Source organism: Hemicordylus capensis, chromosome 2 (assembly GCF_027244095.1).
Source record: "Hemicordylus capensis ecotype Gifberg chromosome 2, rHemCap1.1.pri, whole genome shotgun sequence".
Lineage (NCBI taxonomy): Eukaryota > Metazoa > Chordata > Lepidosauria > Squamata > Cordylidae > Hemicordylus > Hemicordylus capensis.
In genome coordinates, this window is record NC_069658.1 from 107,032,527 (window position 1) to 107,059,305 (window position 26,779).

General features: G+C 44.0%; 1 protein-coding gene and 1 non-coding gene across 3 annotated transcripts in view; both read left to right on the forward strand.

Moving 5' to 3' along the window:
* PTAR1 (protein prenyltransferase alpha subunit repeat containing 1) overlaps positions 1–26,779 on the forward strand; it is a 54,844-nt gene that overhangs the window by 15,088 nt on the left and 12,977 nt on the right. For both annotated transcript variants that reach the window (XM_053295703.1, XM_053295704.1), the window contains exons 3-5: positions 5,814–5,880; positions 17,733–17,837; positions 19,597–19,810. In XM_053295703.1, coding sequence (XP_053151678.1) covers positions 5,814–5,880; positions 17,733–17,837; positions 19,597–19,810 — 386 coding nt within the window. The remainder of the gene's footprint in view (positions 1–5,813; positions 5,881–17,732; positions 17,838–19,596; positions 19,811–26,779) is intronic.
* On the forward strand, positions 18,739–18,814 carry TRNAV-UAC (transfer RNA valine (anticodon UAC)). The gene has a single exon. It is a non-coding gene; the product is annotated as a tRNA-Val (tRNA).

The following is a 26,779-nucleotide window of genomic DNA, read 5'->3' on the forward strand; positions in this document are numbered from 1 at the left end:
ATACCAGTCAAACGAACAAGAGCAAACCAACAAAGCATCAGTAAAGCCTGCATTAACAGCAAAAAGAAAAAAAGAAGGAAGGAGAAGTCTTTGCCTCTAGAAAATATTAGACCTACATTAGCATCCTGTAAGAGGATTCTGTATGGAGGAGAGCTGGTCTTGTAGTAGCAAGCATGACTTGTCCCCTTAGCTAAGCAGGGTCCACCCTGGTTGCATATTAATGGGAGACTACATGTGTGAGCACTATAAGATATTCACCTTAAGTGATTGAGCCGCTCTGGAAAGAGCATCTAGATTCCAAGTTCCCTCCCTGGCATCTTCAAGATACAGCTGAGAGAGATTCCTGCCTGCGAACTTGGAGAAGCCACTGCCAGTCTGTGTAGACAATACTGAGCTTGATGGACCAATGGTCAGACTCAGTATATGGCAGCTTCCTATATTCCTGTGGCATTTCAGAATTCTGGGTCTGCTATAGGAAATAATCTACTTATGGATACTAAAACTAGCCTCCCTGCAACATGATCCTTTCCAGAGGACTTCATTGGCTGATCTCAAATTTTAGAGAGGGTTGTATGAAAATAAGTTCTTTCTTGAGATCACCAGGGCCCAATGTTTAATGGCTTTATAGCACTTTGAACTGGCTCCCAAAACAGGCCAGTAGTCAATGTAGCTGTCTCAAAATAGTGTAATATGATCTTGCACTTTGTAGCCATTCTCAGTCAGTTAGCTGTGTTCTGAATCAGTTGAACTTCCCAGGCCATTTTCAAGGGCAGCCCTGTATATATTTGTGCCTTTCTCCTTAGGACTTTCTTCTGCTTTTCCACAGAACAATGGGCAAAGTTCAAGTAGATTTTGGGGTCATCTTAAAAAATTTAATTTACCATGAAACATACAAGAGAAATCTTATAAGTTTGACGGTTCAATTAGCATCTATCAGTATGAGTAGGGATGTGCACAAAGTGGGTTTTGCCTTTTGTTTCAAACTCAGAATGAAATGCAAAATGCTCGGAACATTTCATCAAAATACCGGCCAAGCTGGCTGTTTCATTGAAACAAACTCAAAACGTTTCGAGTGTGTCAAGCGCCATTTTGGCAGGATGTTTTTCCGGGGAGAGCTGGTCTGCCAATTGGGGTCAGCAAATAGACCAGCCCTCCAAGGTGGGCTGACGTGCCAAGTCTGGAGTGGAGGCCTGGTCTACCCACCTCACGTGGCAGGTAGATCAGGCCTCCGTTCCAGACTTAGCATGTTTTCCCACCTTAGAGAACAGGCCTGCCCATCAACCCCAATCGGTAGATCAGCTCTCTCTGGGAAAACAGCCCTCCAAAATGGCACTCGAAACATTTCAAGTCGAAGCAGTGTTATTTTGTTTCGAGCTTAAAACAGGCCCTTTCTTTGAAGGGTTTTTTCATTTCAAGCTTGAAATACTCAATCAGCCCGTTTCAAACTCGAAATATTTTGCACATCCCTAATAGTGAGTCATTCACTTTGTGTAATTCTTACATTATATAGAACACAATCTAAAGCATTTTGATAATGGTTTTTATAATTACAGTTATGGACTTTACACCTACTTTCCCCTCTTGAAATACTCTGTATGCAGACAGTTCTTGAAACCATGTGGGCAAATGATGGTTTGCACAAATCATAGTTTGCTGCATTTGTGGGGGGGGAAATGGCAAATGATAGTTGCTACAAACTAGAAATGGAAGCTTCTAATCTCCTCCCCTTACACACAAAGGAAGGAAAAAGGAGAGGAGGGAATGTGTGAGCCCAAGACTCACTGCAGCTCATTCTCATAACGTGAACCTTATCCATTGTCATCCTGTCCTTTGGAAAGAGTTCCAATTTTGTTTTTATGTTTGTTTAACCATAATAAGGTACTACAGTATTGTGTTGTTGAGAAGCGATCACTATTCTCCACCTACCCAACTATCGTCCCCCAAGAAAGAGAAAGAGCTTGAAACTTGTGGTGCACTGTTATCTATGGAATAAATAGTTTACATAAGTAATCAATGGCTTTTCTTCTTTTTCTGTTACTGCAGAGACAGATCTTTTGTGGGGGGAGGGGTTTCCCCCAAATTTAAGTCTGCATGTAGACTGCAGTCTTTAGTACACTTCCTAGAGAGTAAATCCTGTGGGGTGTAACTTCCCAGTTAACATGCATAAGATTGGACTGTGTGTCTAGAATTATTAAAGGCTGAATGATCCCCCCGCTCCCCATCTCAGAAATAATCACTTTAATTGAGAAGAGTAGCTACTGTGCAAGCCCCATGGAAGTGAAGGAAGATTGCACAGAGCAGCTCTGGTCACTTGGTGTTTCTGGCTGCTAGTTATTTTTCATGCAAATAATTTGGCTGTCTTTGTGCAGATTCCCTCAGCTTGATTTGGCTCACTCTCGCTTTGCTGCTTTTATTGGTTGCAGTTTGGAGCTTTCAGTTAGGAATATGCAAAAGAAGTAAAAAAATATTTGCTTTGCTTTTAGGTAGAGCTTCCTTGATGTGCAAGGAATAAATTGATTGCGAGTGTTTAGAATGTAGATTGAACAACAACAAATGTCATAAGACTTGGCCATAACATTCCTCATTTTAGCACAATTTATTGTGTTTACTTGCAACATTTAGAATGAAAGTCCTCTTGTGAATTCTTGAAAGTAGAGATTGAACAATTAGATCAAACAATTCAAAAAAGTCATCATTGCATCTTGACAAGCAATCCCCCAAACTGCAGTTTTTGTGCTGGTTGCCATCAGGCTCAATGACATCGTGTGTTAGCAAGAAAAGAGTAAAATGGAGTTTTTCTAATTTGATACCCAGCCACACAGATCTTGAAGTTTATAGCATTGTTAAATATATTCATGAATCGGCATGTTGCCAAGGTGGGGAGCCAGAGATAGATACAATTTCTTCAAGATATTGCATGGAAATTAAGTACTGACATACTACATTAACTGGATCTCAGTTTGTGCAGCAACAACTGCCTGACATGCTTTTCTTGTATTGAGCTCTGACTCATTTGATAAAATCATCTGCTGTGAGCTCAGCTTCCAAGTCATAGCTGTGTTTTTAGCCTGCTCTTGGTGCAATATTTTGTTGTAATTTCTTATGCAAATCTTGGTTATAATAGAGCAGGAGTTGCACCTCAAATCACTCTGAGGGCTGCTTTTACATTTTTAGTAACTCCAGAGGGCAGCATCGCTTTTGAAAAACATTTTTGCTACAAAATCCTGGGTTTTTTTCTAATACGATTTCCCTTCTCTCTCCCCCCCCCCACCTTTCTGGGCTGGGCTGTCTGTTAACCCAGCCTTTCTCTTCCCACTCCTTAGCAGTTAGCGCATTCTCTTCTTTCTCTCTCTGTATTCCATAGCTTGTACTCTCTCTCCACCCAACACAGGTCAGCATCTCCCTCTCTGTTACGCTCTTTGGTTGTTTCCTCAGGTTTCTCGGTAGTTTCAGCTCTCCCTCCTTTTGCTCTTCCTCCCTCCCTTCTACCACTGCAGCTGCTCCCCTCTCTACACCCTCCTCTTTAGCTCTTTCCTCATCCTTCTTTCTGCACCCCCAGCTCTTGGTTCCCCCCCCCCATTCACTCCCTTGGTTTTGCTCTATTTTTATACACAACCCTTCTTTACTCCTTTTTACCCAGTTTGATGGCGGCAGCACAGAAGGCTTTCACTCTCCCACCAATTCACATGGGGAGGGGGTCTCAGATGCAGTTGACCACGCAGCATGACTGGCTGGCTGACTGTAACAAACTGGAAGACTGGCACTCACTGCCCGATTCTAGGGGGAGAAGGATAAAATGCAGACTTGGTGATTAAGGCATTCTCCCACCCACCCCATTGTTTGTTACACATTTTATAAAGCAGCAGGCCTTTGGCTCCCTTGTTATCTTACACCATCAGTGTGGGAGCTATTGCAGTATCACTCCTTCACGCCTGGAGGTGGGAGAAGCTCTAGCCTACACAGGAAGAGCACTTTCTGAAGCTTCTAACTACCTTCACACTATCCTTCCAGGAAATTATGGCAACCTTGGGGGAAGTTAGAAGCCACAGCATGGGCTCCAACCTGGCCCAGAACTTCTCATGTAACTCCAGTGGCATATTGTGCTTCTCACCACTGTGCACTGCCATTAGGCATGTGCACGAACCTGTTCGGAGGCCCTTTTATGGGCCTCCAAACAGGTTCAAACACTGGGAGGTTCAATGTTCAAAGGTGGTGGGGGGTCGCACTTTAAGAGCGGGGGAAGGTGCACTTGCTTGTGCACTTAGTTGTGCATATTGTGTGTATGCGCATGCGCGCCAGCTACTTCCGGCCACTGCCAGCTGGGGGTGGCCGGGAGGTATGCTGCCACCCCATAGGACTTTGTAAATACTGAGCACTGGCAGGGGAAAAGTAGAGGCTGGGGGGCGAGGTAAGTGCACCCTCCCCCACCCTTAAAGTGCGACTCCCCCCCACCATTGAACCACCCCTGCCTGGTTCCGTGCACATCCCTGACTGCCATCATAATGTTAGAAGGGAGACCTTAGCTGTTTCCACAAAGACGTGGAAAAGGGCTGTGAGCAATAGGTGTTAGGAGCTGTTCCTGGGGACCACAAATAGTTGCGTTGGGAGCTGCTGTTGGCACATAGGCCTTACCTTGGATTCGACCTACAGTAGAATAACAAAACACTAGTTGCCTACTGCAGTTCATTCTTCTTATGCCAGTGTAGCCAAACTGTAATAGCTACCATCTGCTGGTAAGTTCTAACATCTAACTCTCAAGCCAAAATTGTTCCGTCTGTGAGAATGCTGTTTGCTTTTCACTGTAATTGCTTAAAGATACCAGTTTTGCTCTAGCTTTTTTTGTATAATTGCAGCCCTCCCTCTTTGAGAATGCTGAGGCATTTGGAAAGATGTGATGGGCGTTGATCCTGTATAGGTAGCTCCGTCCTTGTTGTTTGGGCACTCTGTATAGGGGCTCGTTTTACTGATTTGTTACACTCACATCCCACCTTTTCTGTGCTCAGAAGCCTCTCAGCAACCTCATGAGATAGCTTAGGCAGAGAGCTCTTTAGCATATTTGTCAAGTGGCAGTAAATTCAGTGCCTGGCTGACTCATGTTTCCATTTTTTGCCTAGTGTTATTCATATCAGAAAAAGAATGTTCCCTTTTGGGATGAAAAGCAAAAATGCAGGTCTCATACACACCTGCTTTTCTGCCACATGTTAACATATAGAAATGCTTTAAAAGGCAGAGCTACTAGCCCAGTGAGTGTTATAGTTGAGTGGACACAGCTTTCTCGCATCCAAATCCAGCACTCTTGCCATTGTACCATACAGCTGCTTCCTTCCCCCAGCTTGGCTCTATGCTTCCTTCTTGGTATCATTACCATAGTAAAGTCAGTCTTCATTCAGACATTTTGAAGAGAGGGGGGATATGCCATTTTGCTTGGCAGCTACAGGATACACTCCTAATAATTAACGTGGATGCATGTATTGAGCATCTCTTACCTGTAATTTATTTGTTTTTCTACCACTTCCCCAGCAACAAAATGAACATTGAAGAGCTGAAATAGGGTAGGGGTTACCAGGCTACGTAGAATTCCATGGTGCCTTTGACAGAATCATTTAATGGGGGTAATTCAAAACCGAAGTATTCCAGTTGTTTCACTCTTTGGAGGTGCAGATGAAAATGACATTGGTGTCAGGAAAAATGTTTCTGGCCAGTTCATGTGGAAAAACATAATAGTGTTACGGGGAAGCTTGTCTAAGGATGAGGACATAAGAAATAATAACTTCTGTCATTTTTAATGGGTTTCTTTTTCTTTCTTTCTTTAGAATTGATAGATATCACTTGTACTTTGCTGCTACTAAACCCAGACTTCACAACTGCATGGAATGTAAGGTATGTTTGGTTCAATGAATGCATAACAATCTAATATTTGAAGGTATGTTTGGTTCAGCAAACGAGGATGCAAAGACTTCTGGTCACTGCCTGATGTCTGAGTCATAGGTTTTGTTTTAAGAACTGCTTAACTGTATACCAGCTAGCTTTTCAGAAACTCTGAGAAAGCTTTTAATAGGATTTCTCAGGTTCTTCCTAGTGTTATAACTTGTCACTTTTTGTGGTGGTATTTCATCATCCCTCTGAGGACCCCCAGCCCAGTCCTTTACAGTGCTGTAGTTGTCATGCCCTTGCTGTTTAAAGAAACTTAGGGTAGGGGTGGTGTGTTCATATTTATAGTTTTGTGCCTTCTGCGGTACCTTCTTTTTCCATTTTGCATAGAGAAAATAAACACAGAATATTGTTTTTCCTGTCCAGAGAATATGCAGGTGATAGTAAAGTTGTGCTGTTGAGTTGGTGTCAACTCCTGGTGACCACAGAGTCCTGTGGTTGTCTTTGGTAGAATACAGGAGTGGTTTACCATTGCCTCCTCCCACGCAGTGTGAGAAGATGCCTTTCAGCATCTTCCTGTATTGCTGCTGCCCAGTACAGGTGTTTCCCATAGTCTGGGAAACATACCAGTGGGGATTCGAACCAGCAACCTCTTGCTCCCTAGGCAAGTTACTTCCCCGCTGTGCCATTAAGTGGCCATGGTGTTAGAGCCGAAGTGAAATACCCAGAGCTTTCTAGCCATTTGGAGCCTAGCAACACCCCATTGGATGAGATAAAGAGCCCATTGAGCTCAATATCCATATGATTCCGTAATGTTGCCATATCCCCAGGAGAGAGGACCCGACCCATGGATATTGTAAGGCTAAGCATTTAATAATTACGTAATTTCCTGAAGTTTGCACCTCACCTATGGAATTATACCTTATTCAATTTTTAGTAGCCACATTATACATCCATAGTCATTAATCACCCATAAGGTATTGTGCAAAAAAGGATAGACCTTGTTTTTCCGAGGAATGGGGAGGGCATCCTAACTTGACGGGTTGTCAGCCTTCTCATGCTTCAAGACAGGGCCAATCAGATTTCAGATCTGTATATACTATGCTGCTCCAGCCACACCCAACCCAGTTCCGGTCCTGTCTTGCTTCAAGTCAGTACACAAGCTGCCCAGTCTCCTCTAGCTTCTAGCTGCCTTAGGCTTGTTTTTCCTTGGTTATCCTCTACCTTTTTTGGTTTGTGTCTCTGCACTTGTTCCACTCATGGAGCTTTCATATTGCAGTGACATGCTGAAGGGCACACTTTTGGAGGGCCCCCTCTTAGAGGCTATGTTGGCTCCCACCTATGCGGTGTCTGGGACTGCTGCCGTGTGCGCTGCTGGGTTTTCTGAGGGAACCATTGCTAAAAGCTCTGAGATGGCTCCGTGCCTAGAGCTCGTTCTGCCCCCAAAAGTGGCAAAGAAGACCAAACACTTAAATGGCCCAGACGTGGCCTAAAAGAAAAAGGAATGGAAGCTGGCCTCCGGTGGGGCTCCACTTTGTGAGAGGCTTCAGCTACAGGCAGTACAGGCGTGGCTATCACTGACGACAGTCTCTGAGATTCCTGCCAAAATCATGGCCGGACGTGGCCTAAAAGAAAAAGGAATGCAAGCTGGCCTCCGGCGGAGCTCCGCTTTCCCGCCAAAACCACAGCAGCAATTATGTCTCTCCTCAGCCCGTGCCTGTTTATAAGGCTTTGCCTTCGGCCTTGCCGCTCGCTGCTTCTGCACTCCTACAGGGGGTGCACTCAGAAACGCCTGAGACTATTACCAGCCCTAACAATGAGGCTTTGTCAGCCGGTCAGTTGCAGTGGTTGGGGGACTTTGTTGAAAAATAATGTTTGTCCCTGGTGTCTCCTTTGTTGGAACAGTTGGGTTCTTCAGGGCAGGTAGCTGCCATCGTTCCCCCACCCCCGAGTGTGAGGGGGCTGCCTTGCGGGGGATGGGGGAGTGGCATCTGAAGCCCTGGCTAGGCCCCCTAGGTGCCCTTCCTTTTTTTCCTCCCCCGATTCAAGCCCTCAGAAGGGCTATTCTCTTTCTCTCAATGTGCCACATCCTTCAAAATATTTTTTATCTTTGTAACAATGTTTTGAGATTAGTTAAAATTGAGAACAACTTTAATTGAGATTTATGGTTAATACAGAGAGATAGTGGCCATGATTTGAGCTTATCATGTACAGTCAGAGATTTGAACGTGGGCAGTTATTCTTTTTACCAGTTTATCTACATGTGACCCCAAAACACTAAGCAGGTAGATTCATTCTTTTATTAAAGTTTCATTTATTTCACTAAGAGATACATAAGTGCATGTGTTGGGGAGAGAGTGAAGGAGAGAGAGAAATATACATATTCTGCATGCCTTACCCAAAATTCCTTGTTTTGGCTATGGCCAATCCTTAAAGATGCAGAATTTGCGTTTCCTTCCAACTTGAGATGTGAGGATGGCCATTTGTTTTTCTCTGTATGTCAACAAGCTTGTGGTGGTGTGTATATGGATTTGTAGAGATCAATTTCCATCTTCATTTATTCAGTGAAGGTCATCCACTCATTCATCATTAATCAGATTTGTCTAATTTTCATTGGCCTCAACTAAGACAGACTCCTCCTATGCTAGCTAAATTGACATATAACAAATTGTAGTGTGTACTGTAGTTTAAACCTATCCAGAACAAAGGCTATACATTTTTCTATGCATTAATGCGATAACATCTGAATGAGAGGGTATTCATAGGATGAGTTAACACCGTCACTGTGTACTTATAGTGCTTAAGGGAATGTGCTGTCTCTTATTTTTAAGAGCATTCAGTTGAAATAAGAAGTGGCTGCTTCAGAGAAAGGGTAAGCAGTTAAACAAAGGTATTGGGTTGAACTCCAAAGAGGAAAACAGGAGATAAAAGAAAAACGGAAGGCTGAATAAATTACATTGTAACAGCTAGAGATTAAGTTAAGAAAGCAGTGTTGTGGACGCAGGAAGAAAGCCAGAATTGCTGCTCAGCACAAGAGCAGTAGAAGTTGTATGGACTCCAGAAGCTTGGGAAAGTAGTTTCTTCCTCCTCCTTTTTAATTTAAATTTTATTCAAAACACCTTCAAATTTCAGTTATACAACCACTTTCAGCCGTGCCCCATATTCCAACCCCCCACCATTAATAAAGTGATCTTTACCATCCTCTCTATTTAATGAGCTCTTAGTATACAGATTTAAGGTATAGCCAGCAAGCTTGCACATACTGACTTAACCAAGATATTTGTTACAGTATTTTAAAAGTTCTTGGAAACTTTTGTACCTCCCCTTATGCAGGCATTTATATGTTCAGGTCAGTGTGCGGCAGCTGTGAAAAAGGCCAATTCCATGCTAGGGATCATTAGGAAGGGGACTGAAAATAAAACTGCTAATATTATGATGCCCTTATACAAAACTATGGTGTGGCCACACTTGGAGTACTGCATACAATTCTGGTCACCACATCTAAAGGACATTGTAGAACTGGAAAAGGTGCAGAAGAAGGCAAACAAGATGATCAGGGGCCTAGAGCACCTTCATTATGAGGCAAGGCTACAACAGTCGGGGCTTTTTAGTTTAGAAAAAAGATGACTGCGGGGGGATATGATAGAGGTTTATAAAATCATGCATGGTGTGGAGAAAGTGGATAGAGAGAAATTCTTCTCCCTCTCACATAACGCTAAAACCAGGGGTCATCCCATGAAATTGATTGCCAGGCGGTCTAGGACCAACAAACGGAAGTACTTTTTCATGCAACGCTTAATCAACTTATGGAATTCTCTGCCAGAAGATGTGGTGACAACTAACAACCTGGATGGCTTTAAGAGGGGTTTGGATAACTTCATGGAGGAGAGGTCTATCAAGGGCTACTAGCTGGAAGGCTATAGGCCACCTCCAGCCACAAAGGCAGGATGCCTTTGAGTACCAGTTGCAGGGGAGTAACAGCAGGAGAGAGGGCATGCCCTCAACTCCTGTCTGTAGGCTTCCAGTGGCATCTGGTGGGCCACTGTGTGAAACAGGATGCTGGACTAGATCTGATCCAGCAGGGCTGTCTGTATGTTCTTAAGATGAAACAACTTAGAAGCTTAAATTAACCATTTCTACACACCATGTGCGGATCTTAATTGCAGCCATACAAAACCTGGCTACCTGCTGAGAAACATTAAATTAACAGTAAATTTATGTAAAACTTGTCAGAGTTATTTGGATATCTTAAAACAAAAGGGGGACTATATCTGAAATATAGATTTCAATAAAAGAGCAGTAAAGGAGCACATGGCCAACTGTCTCACAGCCCCATTCCTACAAGGGCACAATCTTTCCAGATAGGGGGCTAACCCTACTCTCCATTACTAGAGAGGGCAACACATCCAGCCGAGGCAAAGTTAGAGGGCTCTTATATGTATTGGGTATATCAAATTATACAGATATTTGGCTGGCTTTTGTAAAGATTTAACAGCTCCAAACGTTGCGTTGTTTAATGCCTGGCTTAGATCAGTCACCTTGGCGTTATCATAACCTAGAGGGAGCAGATTTTCCATTGACAACCCGTATAATGTTAACTTTTCAGTGATTAAATGCATCCAATCAGAGGGATATTCATCCTTAAAAATTAAGGAAGCTAGGCCAGAAGGAAAATAGATCAGCTTCAACCAAAAGTTAAAAATATAGGTCCAGGCACAGGTCTCCAAGCTTAATAAGCCCACTTCCAGACACAACTTTGCATTAGGGGGTTGAGAAAATAGCCCTAATAAATTTAGATTGGACCCTCTCAAGTGGACAAAAGTCACTATATGTATAGATCTGGGAGCCATAAAAAAGCTGTGGAATTACCTCAGTTTGAAAGACCTTAATGGCAGCTGAGACATATCTATCCCCTGAAGAGAGAGAAAATCTCAAAGGCATTTTAATGATAAAACTGTGCAAAAGGAGGAGTTCAGTTTTGTCTCTTTTCTCCTTCCTTTTCCTCCTTCATGACGTTCAAGAGCTGGTGTAGTGTAATGGCTGAGAGAATGAGCCGTATGATTGGGGATGTTGCAGCTTCCAGATCACTAGGAGACCTCAGCGCCCCCCCCCCCATTTTTGAGGATAATAGTATTAGTTCACTTCACAAAACTGTTGCAAGGTTTATGTGACAATATATGTGGCACTTTGAACACTGAAAGTGCTATATAAATGCTAAACTTAGATAGGCCTGAACAATCTGGGTTTCTAAGGAATGTGTCCTGAGAGACCAGATCAGTGGAATCACATAGTAACATAGGAAGCTGCCATATACTGAGTCATACCATTGGTCCATCTAGCTCAGTATTGTCTGCACAGACTAGCAGCGGCTTCTCCAAGATTACAGGCAGGAGTCTCTCTCAGTCCTATCTTGGAGATACCAGGGAGGGAACCTGGAACTTCAGATGCTCTTCCCAGAGTGGCCCCGTCCTCTTAGTGCTCACATATAGTCTCCCATATAAGTACAAATCAGGGCAGACCCTGCTTAGCAAAGGGGACAATTCATGCTTGCTACCACAAGACCAGCTCTACTCCCATAGATCAGCTCTCCTCCCATCTTTGGTTTAGTGAGGTAAGAGTCAGTGGATGAGCCCTGGCTGTTCTGCCTGGGCAGTATAAAACTGATGCTCTGCATGCGAGGTTATTCTGCACTTCTGTAAGGGTGGAGCCATTCTAAAGTGTGGCTTGGTCTATTGACTATGATGCTGTATAGTGGCACCTCAACATTGGATATAGGCTAGTAAGTAAGAGTATTGGGTTCTCTTGGGCCCCTGGCAGAACATGTGATCCATTAACTAATTCCCATTTCCTTAAGCCTCTGCACTAAATAGTATATTTGAGTGTCAGATGTTGGGTACAAACTTCCCATAGAAGACTTGGGAGCAGAAGGCCTCAATTAACTTTAGTACTCGTTGAACTAAACTGGTACTCATTGGCTTTGAGATTGCAATTAAGGTAGATCCCCCTGACACTTTTTCACCCTGTTTTTCATTGGGCAAATCTAAAAGTGATGTCTTTGTGAAAGAAGTAGTCCATGTCACATCCAGGGTCAGATTACCATATTAGGGATTCAGAAGAGACTTTTGCTGATTATTAATTAAGTTGTTATTATTTAAAATATGCATATATTGTTAAACAAAAAAACATTTTCGCAGTGGTTTACATGGCAAAGGTTATGGGGAAATAGTTCCCTGTCCCAAAAGGGATTGCTATCTGAAAACAATAAAATAAAATAAAACCTACAAAGAAGACAGCAACACCAGCTACCAGAGAGGTGTTCTACTGGGCTAAATAGGGATAATTGCTCTCCTGCTAAATATAAGAGTACCACTGCTTTAAAAGGTGCCTCTTTGCTCAATTAGCAGGGTTTAGATTCAGGATTTCCACTTCTTTCTGAAGCAGGTGGTTGAACAATATGTCTAAACACAACCCTGTTCATATCTACTATAACTTCAGGACTGCCTTGTGTTCTGTGGCCAGAGATTAGTGGCTGACATCCAGACTAACCCTGTGCTAAAGTGTCAGGGTTTTCCATAGCACAAAGTAGGAGGGGTGCTTTTTTGGATATTCCCCCCCATGCTCTGCAGTTGCCTGTGCTAGGGATGTTCACGGAACTGGCTGGCCCGGTTTGGTTTGAGTCCGAACTGGACTCGAACCTGACCGGACCTGTTTGGCTCTGCACCCCCATGATTTTTTTAAAATTAAATTTATTTTTAACTTTTAGCCCCTTCGGGGGGCTTCCTCTAGGCCACCGGGGGGGTCCCACAGAGGTTCCCTCTCCCCTGCCAGCCTCCCTCATCACCACCATGGCCCGTTTGGCTGCTTTATTAGGCCTGTTTGGGCCTCCGTAGACTCATGTGGCGGCTATTTTGCCCACCATTGCGTATGCCATGCCAGGCCTCGCAGAGGCAATTCATGCATGACAGCGGCAGGCAAAATGGCCACCACGTGAGTCTATGGAGGCCCAAACGGGCCTAATAAAGCAGTCAAACAGGCTGTGGTGGTGATGAGGGAGGCTGGCGGGGGAGGGGGAATCTTCGTGGACCCCCACCCCCGCAGCCTAGAGGAAGCCCCCCAAAGGGGCTAAAGGTTAAAAAAATTAAATTAAAAAAATTGAGAACCCCTTGAACCGTCGGGGTGTGTGTGTGTGTGTGTTAGTGTGTTAGGTCTGAGTTCGGACCGAACTGGCGGTGGTTCGGTTCTACACCGGAACAGTCGAACCGAACAGGTTTAACGTAGAACTAGGACCACCTCAAACTGTTCGCACATCCCTAGCCTGTGCCGCCTGAAATTATGTTCCTGGGGATCCCCCATCCTTCCTAGAGAGAGTTCTGGGAGGCAGTCAGCTGCAGATGGAAGGGGGGTCACCAGAAATCACACACACATCGCACTGTACAATAGAAAAGCCTGGCATGTCAGCACGGAATTAGTCTGGATGTTGGCCACTGTGGACAAGTCCTTACATGCATGTTCACTGCTTAATGGCTGGCACCTGTGAATGGACTGTTATAGATCCTACACTGTTGATTGATTCCGTACCCAATGCATTTCTATGAAAGCACTTTGAGTAGCTAGGAGTTATCAAGTGCTTTTCATGGATATGTAAACGATGCTTATAATATTATATGGTTTTAACCTTAAAAACGTTATCACTGGCTTTATTTTGTTGTATAGGATTTTGTTATACTGTACTGCTAGCCATTTATATGCTGTGTAAGATGGTGACTCTTGGGATTTGGGAAGAAAAACTTTTATATCCCTTCCTGTCCTCCTCTCCTGGTCTATAATCCATGATTTTCTTAAACTGTCATTTTTGCTCCTTGGTTTATGCAGTGGAGCTGAAATGTTTCTTTATCCAGTGCAATCATCGGCAACCCTTGTATCACTTGTCATGCCAATAAAGTGTCCTGGAATTGAACCGATGTGATTTTCTTTGTACAGCATTTGCAGTTACATTGCTCAGTGTCACTCAAATGCTATAAGGGAACTATTGAATTAGTTGTTCTGTAGAAGAACTCTTGCATGATATTCTATAAAAGATGCTTAAGTGGAAGTGATAACAAGGGTGATCAGAATTCTCCTGGTTGCATATTAGCAGTATAAACATAAAAAGACCGAGTTTGAGTCCTGAATTGAGTAAAAGTGCTTATGGTATTTAAAATCTAATGTATATTACCGTGAGGTGCTGAACTTGCTTACAGTCAAGTATTCTTCATTAATAAACGTTCAGATAAATAGTGGCAAATTGAGCCTTCAGGTTTGGATCTGACACTTAGATATATACTGTATATCTAATAGATCTCTGACATCCTAGCTACAGAAGCATGCACATAAGTAGCATCTTGGAGCATGCAGTGGGACTGCCCCCGCAACCCCATCAGTTCCCTTACATGCACATTCTTGCACAACAGAGCCAGCAGGCACTTCTCCCGGAGTGCTGTCCTGTGTTCCCAAAGACCTCTGTTGCAGCAGAAATGCAGCTGGAACAACTCTGAATGATGTGTTTCTGCCACGACTGGGCTTTGAGAGTACAGGAGTGCACTCTGGGAGAACTGGCCACTGGCTTCATTGTGCAAAAACACACACATTGATGGCGCTGCAGGAGAGGCCTCATTGCTTGCTTGGAGGTGGTATTTACCTGCATGCTTTGGTAGAAACGATGTCTGCCATTAACTACAAATATCTCCTTACCACCTCCAATGCTCAGTATGACAGTTGCCCCAGTGCTTTCCCTTCACCTTTCAGATGTGGAGTGTGTGAGTTAGGAACATAGGAAACTGCCATATACTCAGTCAGACCATTGGTCTATCTAGCTCAGTATTGTCTTCACAGACTGGCAGCGGCTTCTCCAAGGTTGCAGACAGGAATCCCTCTCAGCCCTATCTTGGAGAAGCCAGGGAGAGAACTTGAAACCTTCTGCTCTTCCCAGAGCGGCTCCATCCCCTGAGGGGAAGATCTCATAGTGCTCACACTTCTAGTCTCCCTTTCATATGCAACCAGGGTGGACCCTCTTTAGCTAAGGGGACAAGTCATGCTTGCTACCACAAGACCAGCTCTCCTCTCCGTTCATTGAGTTTCTCAGTGAACCTTCAGGCTTGGGGCAGGCTATCAGGAAACCAAAGCATATATAAATAATAGAAACCCAAGAATACTGCTTGCTGCCAATAATCCTAATTAGTGTTGCTTTTTTGAAGTTTCAAAGTCCAGATAAATTTGATTGCCTTCCTACACTTACAAATTAAAATGGAACTAGAGAATAAAATACTCTGTATTCTGTTGTATGGGATAAGTGCCTTAAAAGCCTGCAGCATAAAACCAACATTCCCCCCCCCTTTTCTTTGTAAAAGCCTTTCCTTTTTATTCAGTCTTATGTCAGAATGCCTGTACAGGAAGGCATCACTCCATATAGCTTCACTGAGCCATAGAATATATTGCAAAGAATGGAAGTTCCCCTTTTTGCTCAATTTTTGCTTTGTGTTTTTGAATCTGTCCCGTTATTTAAATATATTGTAAACAGTGATTAATGCTTTGTGCATTGTGTATTCAGAACAAAATATGTAGGAGGCAGACTTAAAGGGTGCAGCGAATAGGAAAGATTTTTAAGGGTGGCTTCAGACATTACAAGTTCCTACCCAAAAAGCACTTCTTTGTAGGAAAATGGAAGCCATGTGGAGCTAGTCATGCATGCATTATCATCTTTTTGCTCTGTGTACATGTGGTTTGCACTGATTGAGTGGTTGCCCAATTCTGTGTTTTTCCTGTGTCTATGTACAGCATGTGCTTTTGTCACACATTATCAGAATGGAATTTCCACTCATTATTATACATGTTAGCACTTCCAACGTAGAGACATCGAAAATTCTGAAGCAACTGTTAAGTAGGAGAACTATGACAGTCTGGTGGCTGGTGTCCCGTTGCCCAACGCAGGATTAGGCCCTCGCTCTGAGGGGCACTTGGAACCAGCTCACCTGCTCAAGAAATCCCAAGCTGCCTTGTCTAATACAGGAATGCGGAGGATGCATGTTGCCAAAGACAGTGTGTTATGTTGCCCCATGCAGGATTAGGCCCTTGCTCTGGCTCAGAGGTAGGCAATGTGCAGTTGTTCCCCTCGCCCCCAGCCACATTTTATTACAGCCAGGGAAGATGGGAGTTGTAGTTCAGCAACATCTGGAGAGCCACACGTTGCCTGCCCCTGGCTCTATCTGGAGCTGATAGGGTATGGTATTTGGAACCAATTCGTCTTCTCAAGAAATCTCAGGCTGCCTTATAAAACTCAGAAAGCCAAAGGCTGTGCCTTGGCAACTGCTTGCCTCGATTTTAAGTTTTGATGTTAGTGATGAGGGCTGATACCTGGGAGGGTCACAGTATTGCAAATAGTGTTTGTATGTAATGATCTGGAGGAAGTAGGTTGGTCTGAATTCAGTTGGTTCCTGGGTTAGATTTATTTTGAGATATTACTATGCTGCATCATCATCCTTAAATAGAATGGAGTTACTTAGAAAACCAAAAACAGTTCAATGACTGTTAACAGAGTATTAAAAGGTCTCAGCCTTCTATTTTAAGGGAACGGAAGACATTTTCTGGTCCCGTAGACTCAACATAAGCTGCATGGGATACTACTGCTGATTTAGATATGCCTTCATGAGTAGCCGTTAGATGATGGGTTGGAGAGATAGATGTTCATGGGGAATTTCGTGGGTGGGGGAATAGTTTTAAAGGAGCTTGCATACAGTGGTTTACACCAATATGCTTTGTGTTTTTCATCAAGATTAAGCTATGCTGTAGGTTTATATTCAGTTGCTGATGTTCTGCATATATAACATGGGCAGTTCTGAACCACCTGCACCACTATGGGCATCTAAAACAACGCCCACAGTGCTGTAGAACAGGACTGGTGCACTACTACTTAAAATGGTGCAACTGCACTTTTGTGACACTCTGGGCATTGGAACTGTCAGAGCATTGCAGAAGTGTGATTGTGATTAAGTAGTGCACCATCCTAGTTCCGCAGTATTGTGAATGTTTTAGACCCCAGAACTGCATGGGCAGAACTCCCTGCAATTACATTGCCCAGTATGTCAGGCATTAAGTCTAGAAATCCTGGGTTACCATTGCTTAATTTCTGAACAAACACAGAGGAATAATTCATTTTTATCGGAATGCAAGAAGAGGACATTCTAGTTTGTTCTGTTTTACTGCTGGGTATCTTCTGGACCCCCTATGGGAATTGTAAGGCAATTGGTCGAGCTTCTTTTTTCTCAGAAAAATTAGCATTCACACAAAATAAACTCAATTGTATAATGATAGACTGATAGCAAACTGTCTTTAATTCCTCACATGACTGACAATAGCGGAACCCACCAGCAGTTCATTTCTGTTCTGCCACCTGGGAACACCTACTTCAACCCATTCTACATCTGTGTGACTCTTCATTTGAAATCTGTTGATTTATATGTAGGCATGACATTGCGAGGCAGCTTGATCCAGAATGCCTCTTTAAATGTGCACAGCATTTAATGAAGTACATGAAGCAATGATTTGGTTGTGCAGAAGAGAACCAAAAGAAGGTAAGAAGAATTTGTATGCCAGCGCTGACATGTGGCATACATGTTGTGCTGTGAAGATGATGCCACTCTGGAATTGACTTACTACGAGACTAGTTTTTGTGACTTAACTAATATTTGATTGTACACTTAGTGGGGGGTTTTTCAATTCCAAATGATTATGGATGCTGTGTGTTATGTATTTTACTAGTAAGTGTGTTCTATGCTGGTTATTTTCAGTTATGTTTGTACTAATATAATTCATTTTTCTTTTTGCAGGAAAGAATTAATATTATCTGGCACTTTAAATCCCATTAAAGATTTGCATCTTGGAAAGCTGGCACTTACTAAGTTTCCGAAGAGTCCAGAAACATGGATTCACAGGTCTGGGAGTCCCCCTGTTCTTGTTGTTTTTCGCTCTTAATAAGAATATAGAAACAGGGGCAGCCCTTTCTTAAGGCAAGTTGAGGCTGTCGCCTTAAGCAGCGGACTGCTGTGCTGCCATCAGACATTGGCAAGATGCTCCGTGCCATCGAAGCAGCTCTTCGGGACCACTCTGACCCTTGCAAGCTTTGTAAAGAGCACCTCTCTACACAATCCTTGCAAAGCTTGAAAGAAGCCCAAGGAGAAAGGTTGCCAGCAACTTCCCGCCTCCCTGTGCCACTTCCAAAGCTTGCAAGGGTTACTTTTGTAGGGGGCCTGGCCCCCACCAGGGCTTTGGGGCAGGGAAGCATTTGGTGCCTCAACTAAGGCACTGCAATATCTTGGGCCTCCTATGTGTTGAAATAAACATTTCTGTTTTCCTCCTGAGAAACTGGGTGACAAATGCTACCTGGAAGCAATAGGGACTACCAGAGTATCTATTGTAAAGTGTAGGAAATGGTGCTGTAACATATGGAGAATGAATGTTTTGGGCTGCATGCATCTCTAAATTGGCTGTGATGACTAAGCAGGAAAGAACTTATACACTGCTGTTCATGTTTACGATGCTTCACATGAGAAGACTGTTGAGGCTGTAGCGGGAGTCTCTCTGAAAACCTAAATTTTGTGTGCTGAAGACAGTGGAAAGGAAAATTAAATTATTGGAAATTATTAGGAAAATAGGTAAAATGAAAAGTATCAAAGTGCTATAATATACATCTGTGTTGTGACCACGTTTAGAATACTGTATGCTGTTCTAGTCATTCCATCTCAAAAAAGATATCCTAGACATTGAAATGGTGCAGAAAAGGGCAGTGATGAGAAGCTTAAGATGTCTGAGTTTAGAAAAACAATAGCTAAGAAGGGACATGGCTGTAGCTCAGTGGTAGAGCATCTGCTTTACATGCAGAAGGTCCCAGGTTCAGTCCCTGGCACCTCCAAGTAGGACTGGTAAAGACTCCTGCTAGTCTTGAGGTAGCAAGCATGACTTGTCCTCTTTGCTAAGCAGGGTGTGCCCTGGTTTTTTCATTTGAATGGGAGATACTTGTGTGAGCACTGTAAGATATTCCCTTCAGGGATGGGAGCACTCTGGGAAGAGCATCTGCATACAGAAGGTTCCAGATTCCCTCCCTGGCCATCTCCAAGATAGGGCTGAGTCTGAGAGAGATTCCTGCCTAAAGAAGCCGCTGCCAGTCTGTATAGACAATACTGAGCTAGATGGACCAGTGGTCTGCCTCAGTATAAGGCAGCTTCCTATGTTCCTGTGAGAGCTGCTGGCAGTCCGTGTAGACAATACTGAGCTAGATAGACCAAGGGTTTGACTTGGAATAAAGCAGCTTCCTTTGTTCCTAGATTTGTAGAATTTTGAATGATGAAATAATGTAGAAAAATACTGCCTCACAATGCTGGTATTGAGAGTTGTCCAGTGAATTTATCAGAGACTTTAAAAAGAAGTTCTAGTTTAGTTTGCCTTTAAAATGGATTCATTGTTAAACAGCAGCCGCTACTAGCTAAAGTGATTTGTAAAAGTACTTTAAGATGTATTTTAGAGCATTTACTGATGATTGGTTCAAAGTTAGTGTGCTGCTTCTCTTCTCCATTCCAGCTTCCAATTTATTTTGTACTAAGAACCATTATAATGATATAGTGCATAAACAAAGAAAATGTTTTCACATTCTTAAACTGGTTCTTGCACTGTTAACTCTCTACACCGTTTAACCAGACGATGGGTGCTGCAACAACTAATTCAGGAAAACTCCTTGCCCACTCTTGTGACTAAAGGGAATTTGGAAACAGTACCCACGGAAAGAATATGGCGATTAGTAAAAGAAGAAATGGGTGTCTGTTGTGAAGCTGCTGGGCGATATCCAAGCAATTATAATGCCTGGTCCCATCGTATCTGGGTTTTACAGCACTTGGCAAAGCTCAGTACAAAGGTATGGTACAGCAATGAACAGAATTTATTTCCTGTAACTTTATAGGAAGCATTTGAAACGGGTGCAGACATCCAGTGCAGCAAGAGCTGTGCCCTCTCAACAAGGGCTGCTCCAACCTTATTTTATTTATTTATTTATTTATTCATTCATTCATTCATCCATCCATTCATTCACTCACTCACTCACTCACTGTATATACTGCCCTTCCTAAAGTGGCTCAGGGCAGTTTACATTAAAATAAAAAACATTTAAACCAGATTAAAATTAAAACTAGATATAATTAAAAGCCAGGCTGAAAAGATGGGTCCTTAAGGCTCTCCTGAAGGCCTCCAAGGAAGATAATCCTCTTATATCCTTGGAGAGTGTGTTCCACAGTCTGGGGCGACAACTGAGAAGGCCCTGTTCCAGGTCGCCATCAGATGAACTGGTGGCACCCAAAGACGGATCCCCTCCTGATGACCTTAATGAGCAGTGGGAATCTTGTAAAGTAAGATGCTCTCTCTGGTAACCCGGATCTAAGCCATTCAGGGCTTTCAAGGTAATAACAAGCACTTTGTACTTTGCCTGGAAACTTACCAACAGCCAGTGCAATGGTTTAAGAACAGGTATAATGTGGTCTCTCCAGGATACCCCAGAGAACAATCTGGCTGCCACATTTTGAGCTAACTGAAGTTTCTGAACGACGTACAAAGGTAGTTGACATAGAGTACATTGCAGTAGTCCGACTTGGAGGTTACCAGCTGGTGTACCACTCTTTTCAGGTCATTCTCCTCGAGGAACAGGGGGAGTTGTCGAATCCATTGCAGCTGGTAAAAAGCGCTCCTGAGCACAGCCTCAACCTGAGGCACAAGTTGAGACCTGTTCTTCCTGGAGGAGTGTAACTCCCCCAGAACAGGAAATTATGGGATGTGTAACTCGTCCAAAACAGGAAATTCTATCCCATCTTGCAGATTATGACCCACCCTAAATGAGAACCTCCACCTTGCTTGGATTTAGCTTTAGGTTATTATCCCTTATGCAGCCCATTACTGCCTCTAGGCAGGCATTTAAGTGACTAATGCCCTTTGCTACTATTGATGACAAGGAAAAATAGATTTGGATGTCATCAGCATATTGCGAACACCCAGCACCAAGTCCACTGATGAGCTCACCCAGCGGCTTCATATAGATATTCTCAGCTCCATAGCCCTAGACCTCCATAATCCTAAAGCTAGTTTGAAATGGGTCTAGACAGTTTAAAAAGCTAGTTTGGAAAGACTCAGCAAGCCTAGCCAAAGCTTGTTGAGCAGCAAAGTGCAGGGGGAGGAGTGAACATTTTTTGCTGCTTTCACCTCCCTCCAAAAGGGCTCTCTGACTTCCAGGAATATGTCCCTGAGGGCTGCACAACCTCCAGGATGTATTCTTGGAAGAGCAATTGTGGAAGGAGCAATGAAAGTCACTCCCCGCTCCCACCCAACCGCTTGTTTTGGCAGTTCCGGCAGATGTGCCTCTGGTACCATCTGGTCCCGTTGTTTTGGATTCTTTTCAGTTGGTGCGGCCTGAGGATGTGGACAAGATCCTGGGCAGTGTGCGGGCGACTTCGTGCGCTCTTGACCCTTGCCCTTCATGGCTAATAAAAGCTGCCAGGGAGGGGACGGGCAGATGGCTGGAGGTGATCGTTAATGCTTCGTTAAGGGAAGGCAGGATGCCATCGTGCCTTAAGGAGGCGGTGTTAAGACCTCTATTAAAAAAGCCCTCCCTTGATCCCTCCAACCTGGACAATTATAGACCTGTGTCTAACCTTCCCTTCTTGGGCAAGGTGATGGAGCGTGTGGTGGCGTCCCAGCTGCAGAGGGTCTTGGTTGATACGGATTATCTGGACCCTTTTCAATCTGGCTTCCGCCCCGGGTATGGGACTGAGACTGCCTTGGTCGCTCTAGTGGATGACCTACGCCGGGAACTAGACAGGGGGAGTGCGTCCCTGTTGGTTCTGCTGGACCTCTCGGCGGCGTTTGATACCATCGACCATGGTATCCTTCTGGGCCGCCTCTCGAGTATGGGAATCGGAGGCACTGCGTTGCAGTGGTTCCGGTCCTTTCTTGAGGGGAGGGTCCAGAAGGTGGTGCTGGGGGACTACTGCTCGGCCCCGTGGCCGTTGGCCTGTGGGGTCCCGCAGGGATCGGTCTTGTCCCCCATGCTGTTTAACATCTACATGAAGCCGCTGGGAGAGGTCATCCGGGGATTTGGACTGAGTTGTCAGCAATATGCGGATGACACTCAGCTCTATCTCTCCTTGTCATCTGATCCTAGGGAGGCGGTGGATGCCCTGAATCGGGGGCTGGAGGCCGTGATGGGGTGGATGTGGGCTAACAAACTGAAATTGAATCCGGATAAGACGGAGGTACTGTTGGTCAGTAGGAGAGCCAATCGGGATGAGGAGATTTTACCGGTTCTGGATGGGGTTGCACTCCCCTTGAAGGAGCAAGTACGCAGCTTGGGGGTACTACTGGACCTGGCTCTGCTTTTGGAAGCTCAGGTGGAGGCGGTGGCCAGGGGTGCCTTTGCACGGCTTTGGCTGGTGCGCCAGCTGCGTCCCTTTCTCGAGAAGGCAGATCTGGCCACAGTTACCCACGCCTTAGTCACGTCGCGGTTGGATTACTGTAACGCGCTCTACGTGGGGCTGCCCTTGAAGAATATCCGGAAACTGCAGCTAGTGCAAAACGCGGCAGCGAGGGTGTTATCTGGAGCTGCCCGTTGGGAACATATCACCCCCATTTTGAAAGAGCTGCACTGGCTGCCGGTTCGTTTCCGGGTCCAATTCAAGGTGCTGGTTTTGACCTTTAAAGCCCTTAACAGTTTGGCCCCGGGGTATTTGAGGGACCGCCTGCTCCCAGGGGTTGCTGCCCGCTTGACAAGGACATCTGAGGGGGCCCTGCTCTGGGTGCCGACAATGAGGGAGGCCCGGCTTTCGTGCACTCGGGACAGGGCCTTCTCTGTTGCTGCCCCTAGACTCTGGAATGCTCTCCCAGTGGCCATTCGTTCCTCAGACTCCATCACGGCTTTTAGAAAGCTTTTAAAGACTTGGCTTTTTACCCAGGCTTTTACATGATCGTTTTTACTGCGGCTTCTCTGTTTTTATCTGTTATCTGTTGTCGTGTTTTTATGCTTGTTTATATGTTTTTAGCTTGATTTTTTATTGCTTGATGTTTTTACTGCTTTTATTGTATGTTTTAATTTTTGTAAACCGCCTTGGGGTTAACGATAGGCGGTATAGAAATGTATAAATAAATAAATAAATAAATAAATCCGCTTGTGTTCTCTGATGCTTTTGCTGAGCCTTTGGCTGAGTTTGGAGCAGTCCTTGCTGCAAGGGTGCAATTCTTGCTCTGCCCTCCTAACGCTGTGCTGGATGTCTGCCAGTTCCATATGTATGGAATAGAATGTAGTTAAATAATGGTATAAACTGTATTGAGCTAATTCATGCAAAGACTAGACCAAACTAACAATTCCACTGAGTATTAATCGTTATTGGTAGGTAGCTCGAATACTTAACAAAGGAAATTGAGAATGTGGAAGGTGGAGAAGAGCGATGGGGATAAATTATGTATTCATACAAACCATAAGGGCTTCTGTTAGCATAAAAGAAATAGTACTGTGCAACACATTTTAATACCTTAATTCTTGGGCTTTCAACTGCTTGTATTCTCCAAAGATGGTATGCTTTGTTAAAATGCAAATAGTGTATTGGTATAGGTTCAAAGAGATCAAACAATTTAGAAAAACCATAGAGATATTTATAAGCACTTTTCGAATATCTAAGGACACCCTTCAGCTCAGGTTATCCTGGTTTAATGATTTTGCATGATTTCAAACAGCTGGAACATGGCTGACAGGCTTAAAAAATGTCTTATCAACAGGAACAGAAAGGCCTGTTGGAAAAGCAGCTAATTCCACCCCTTCGGGGCAGTACTCAGGGTACTCTCTAAAATGGATTGTACAAGCAAGTTGGAAGCTGTTGATTCATGCCCCAATCTAAGATTTAAAAGGACAATATTCTAATGATTTTCACATTGTAATTTCTTGTTGGCAAAGCAAGCTTAGTGCCTTTATATTATGCAGGCATGTTGACCTTCCACAATAGCTCTGTTTGACGCTGCAGTCTTTCATCTCCACCATCGTCCGCTGCCCTGCCGTGCATTTCCAAAGGAAGGGTGCTGACTGTGCAAATGCAATAAGCTGTGCTCAGCTCCTTGCAGGGAAGTTATTTTACGGATACCCTCTCCATCCCTATCTTGTCACCTGAGGACCTTCAAGAATAAGGACATTCCGTAATAACCAGAAAAGTGTGTCACAGGCCCCAAGAGAAAGTCAGGCAGACTGGCAGCCTCTGCTACTTAATCCCTCCCCCCACCCCAAAAGGGGGAGTGTAAAGATTTATATTTTAAAATTTGATTTGAAAAAATTGATCACTTAGCAAGGCTTGTTTCAGTAAATTTGGGCAAGTGTTATATAGTGTTTAATCCAGGATGTCACTGAACATTGCTGCTTAATCTGTATTGGCTCTCTTCAGAATTTATTAAACTGGGTGTTTTATGTTGTACGCAGGTACTGGGGGACTGGAGGTCTGCTGATGTGCTCCATAATAATGCCCCCTGCTTTCCCTGGGTTCAGCACTTGTCTGCAGAGCCAAGTCCTGAACCTGGGGAGTTTTTTTGCCATGATTTGAAGTGCTGCCCACCTAGTGTTTCAAATCACGGGAAGACACTCCCCCCAGGTTCAGCAATGACTGTAGACAAACATGTGAACCTGGGGAAAGTAGTGGTTGCCATAGCTGGAGGGTTGCTTTTGCAAAGTGACATGTGTAGGCTCAGTAGGCACACTGCTCATTTGTTGGTAGTTGTACGCAACTTCCAGTGGTTTCAAAATGGCATCTTGTTCTATTGCATGCATTGTTATAATATGATGTGGACGGGTGTCACTTTTGTACCTGAAAACTACCAGGGGGAAGTGATGGAACTCTTTCCTGGTAGCTCTTCAGGGCTAGGTTTTACTTTCCCACCCTTCCCTTTGACTGGTAGAGCTGTCAACCCTCCCTGCCTTTTCTTAAGTTATTGGGGAAACAGCCTCTTCTTCACTTTCTGGGTCATAAGGATCTTCATGCATGGAGGGAGCCCAAGCTCAACAGTGTACTCTTTAGGTGTTGCAGAATTTGCTGACCTTGACTTCATCTATCATTCTGGGGCCATAGCCTAGTAAGGGTGGGGGCATAGCTCCATAATAGATCACATGCTTTGCATGCAGAAGATCCCAAGTTCAATCCCTGGCATCACCAGATAGGGCTAGGAAAGACCCCTGTCTGAAACCTGAAAAGTTGCTGCCAATCAATGTAGACAATGTTGAGCTAAGATGGACCAAAGAGTTGGCTACTATATGGCAGCTTCCTATGTTCTGAAGATGCCAATTTACAAGGAGTGAGATAGTCACATCTTGCTTCCACAGCATTGTCTAGCATCCTTCTATTATTTATTTTATTTGTTCAATTTTTAGAACGCCCTTACAGAATAGCTTAGGGCGGTTCACAAAAATCATAAATATCTACCTGTCATCATCCTGAGTACCTCCTAAAGGCTAGGTGCCTAGCTTAGAAGGAGGTGCTGTTCTCAAAGATACGCTCACTGGCTACTCTGACTGATATCTAGAACTCATTTCCCTGAATTTCCTCTGATTGCAGCCCTCAGTTGCCTTCTGAATCATGACATTTTAACCCAAAAGCACAATTAGAGCCTCTGAACCCCTGCCGCCTTCTCTGTTTCTCTTCATCCAAGATATTAACCCTCTTCAGGTGTTATAGAATGCAGCAGTGCTCATAGTTACATCTTGGAAAGTGAGGAGCAAGTCCTGTCCGAGAGCTGTCACTCACCCCTCCAGCCAGCTGCTCATGGTTATGACTCCATTTGTCTGAAGGGGAAAGCACCATAATCATGATAGCTGGCGCTTCTGTGAGCAGCAACCTGGATCGCTCCACGTTGCTGGTGCACGGATACACCAGCACCATTTACGGCATTTCCCCTGCAGACAGATTGAACTGTAACTTGATCGGCTGGCTGGAGAGGGTGAGTAACAGCAATGGGGTAGGACTTCCTCCCTGCTTTCTGAGCTGTAACTGTGAGTGCCACTGCGCTCTATGAAGAGGACTATTGAATCCCATGAATCTACAAATCCAATGAAACTAGTTGAAGTGGGTCATCTAATTGCTGGAAGGGGTCCCAGTCATAGGTGATTTAGGAATAATTGCATCTGTGAAGAACATTCAGGTCACATACTTATTCTTTCTGCTGTCCTAAAAAAAGCAAAGAAATGTTGAAGTCCTACCTGAATATTTCTAGTTGCTGTCACTCTTTCTCCCAGCAGCCATTCCGTGCCACCAACTAGTCTGCTTTAAACTTTGGATAGAACTTTTTATTCTGAGCTCTCAGATCCCAGAATGCTTTGCTTATGAAGTGCTGAATCAGCAGTTGTTGTATAGATGTACCTTTTGAGAAGTGATAAAAATATATTCTATAATCCATTGCTCATATTGGTTTTTTAGTTACTTAGAGGATAGCTAAGTAACTAATAAACGAGTATGAGCAATGGATTGGAAGAGAATGATGGGAAAAGCTAGAAGGGGAAATGTGGTCATGGTTACATGGGTACTGAAAGGCTCTTTGAAAGGGACTGTAGATTCTCACCTAATTGAAATGGAACTTACAGGGAAAGGCCAGACATGGGTTAGGTAGCTAAAAGGTGAAGTATGCCATCAAGTCGATTTCGACTCCTGGCGCCCACAGAGCCCTGTGGTTTTCTTTGGAAGAATACAGGAGCTAGATGATGATAAGAATAGAAACAGTAGAAAAGCCTTGCTGAAAGTCCACAGATTCCTACCAAAAAGGGTAGGTTCCCAACCCCTCAGTTGTTGGAGGGGAAAGAGGGGTCTAAAAGGTTTTCAAA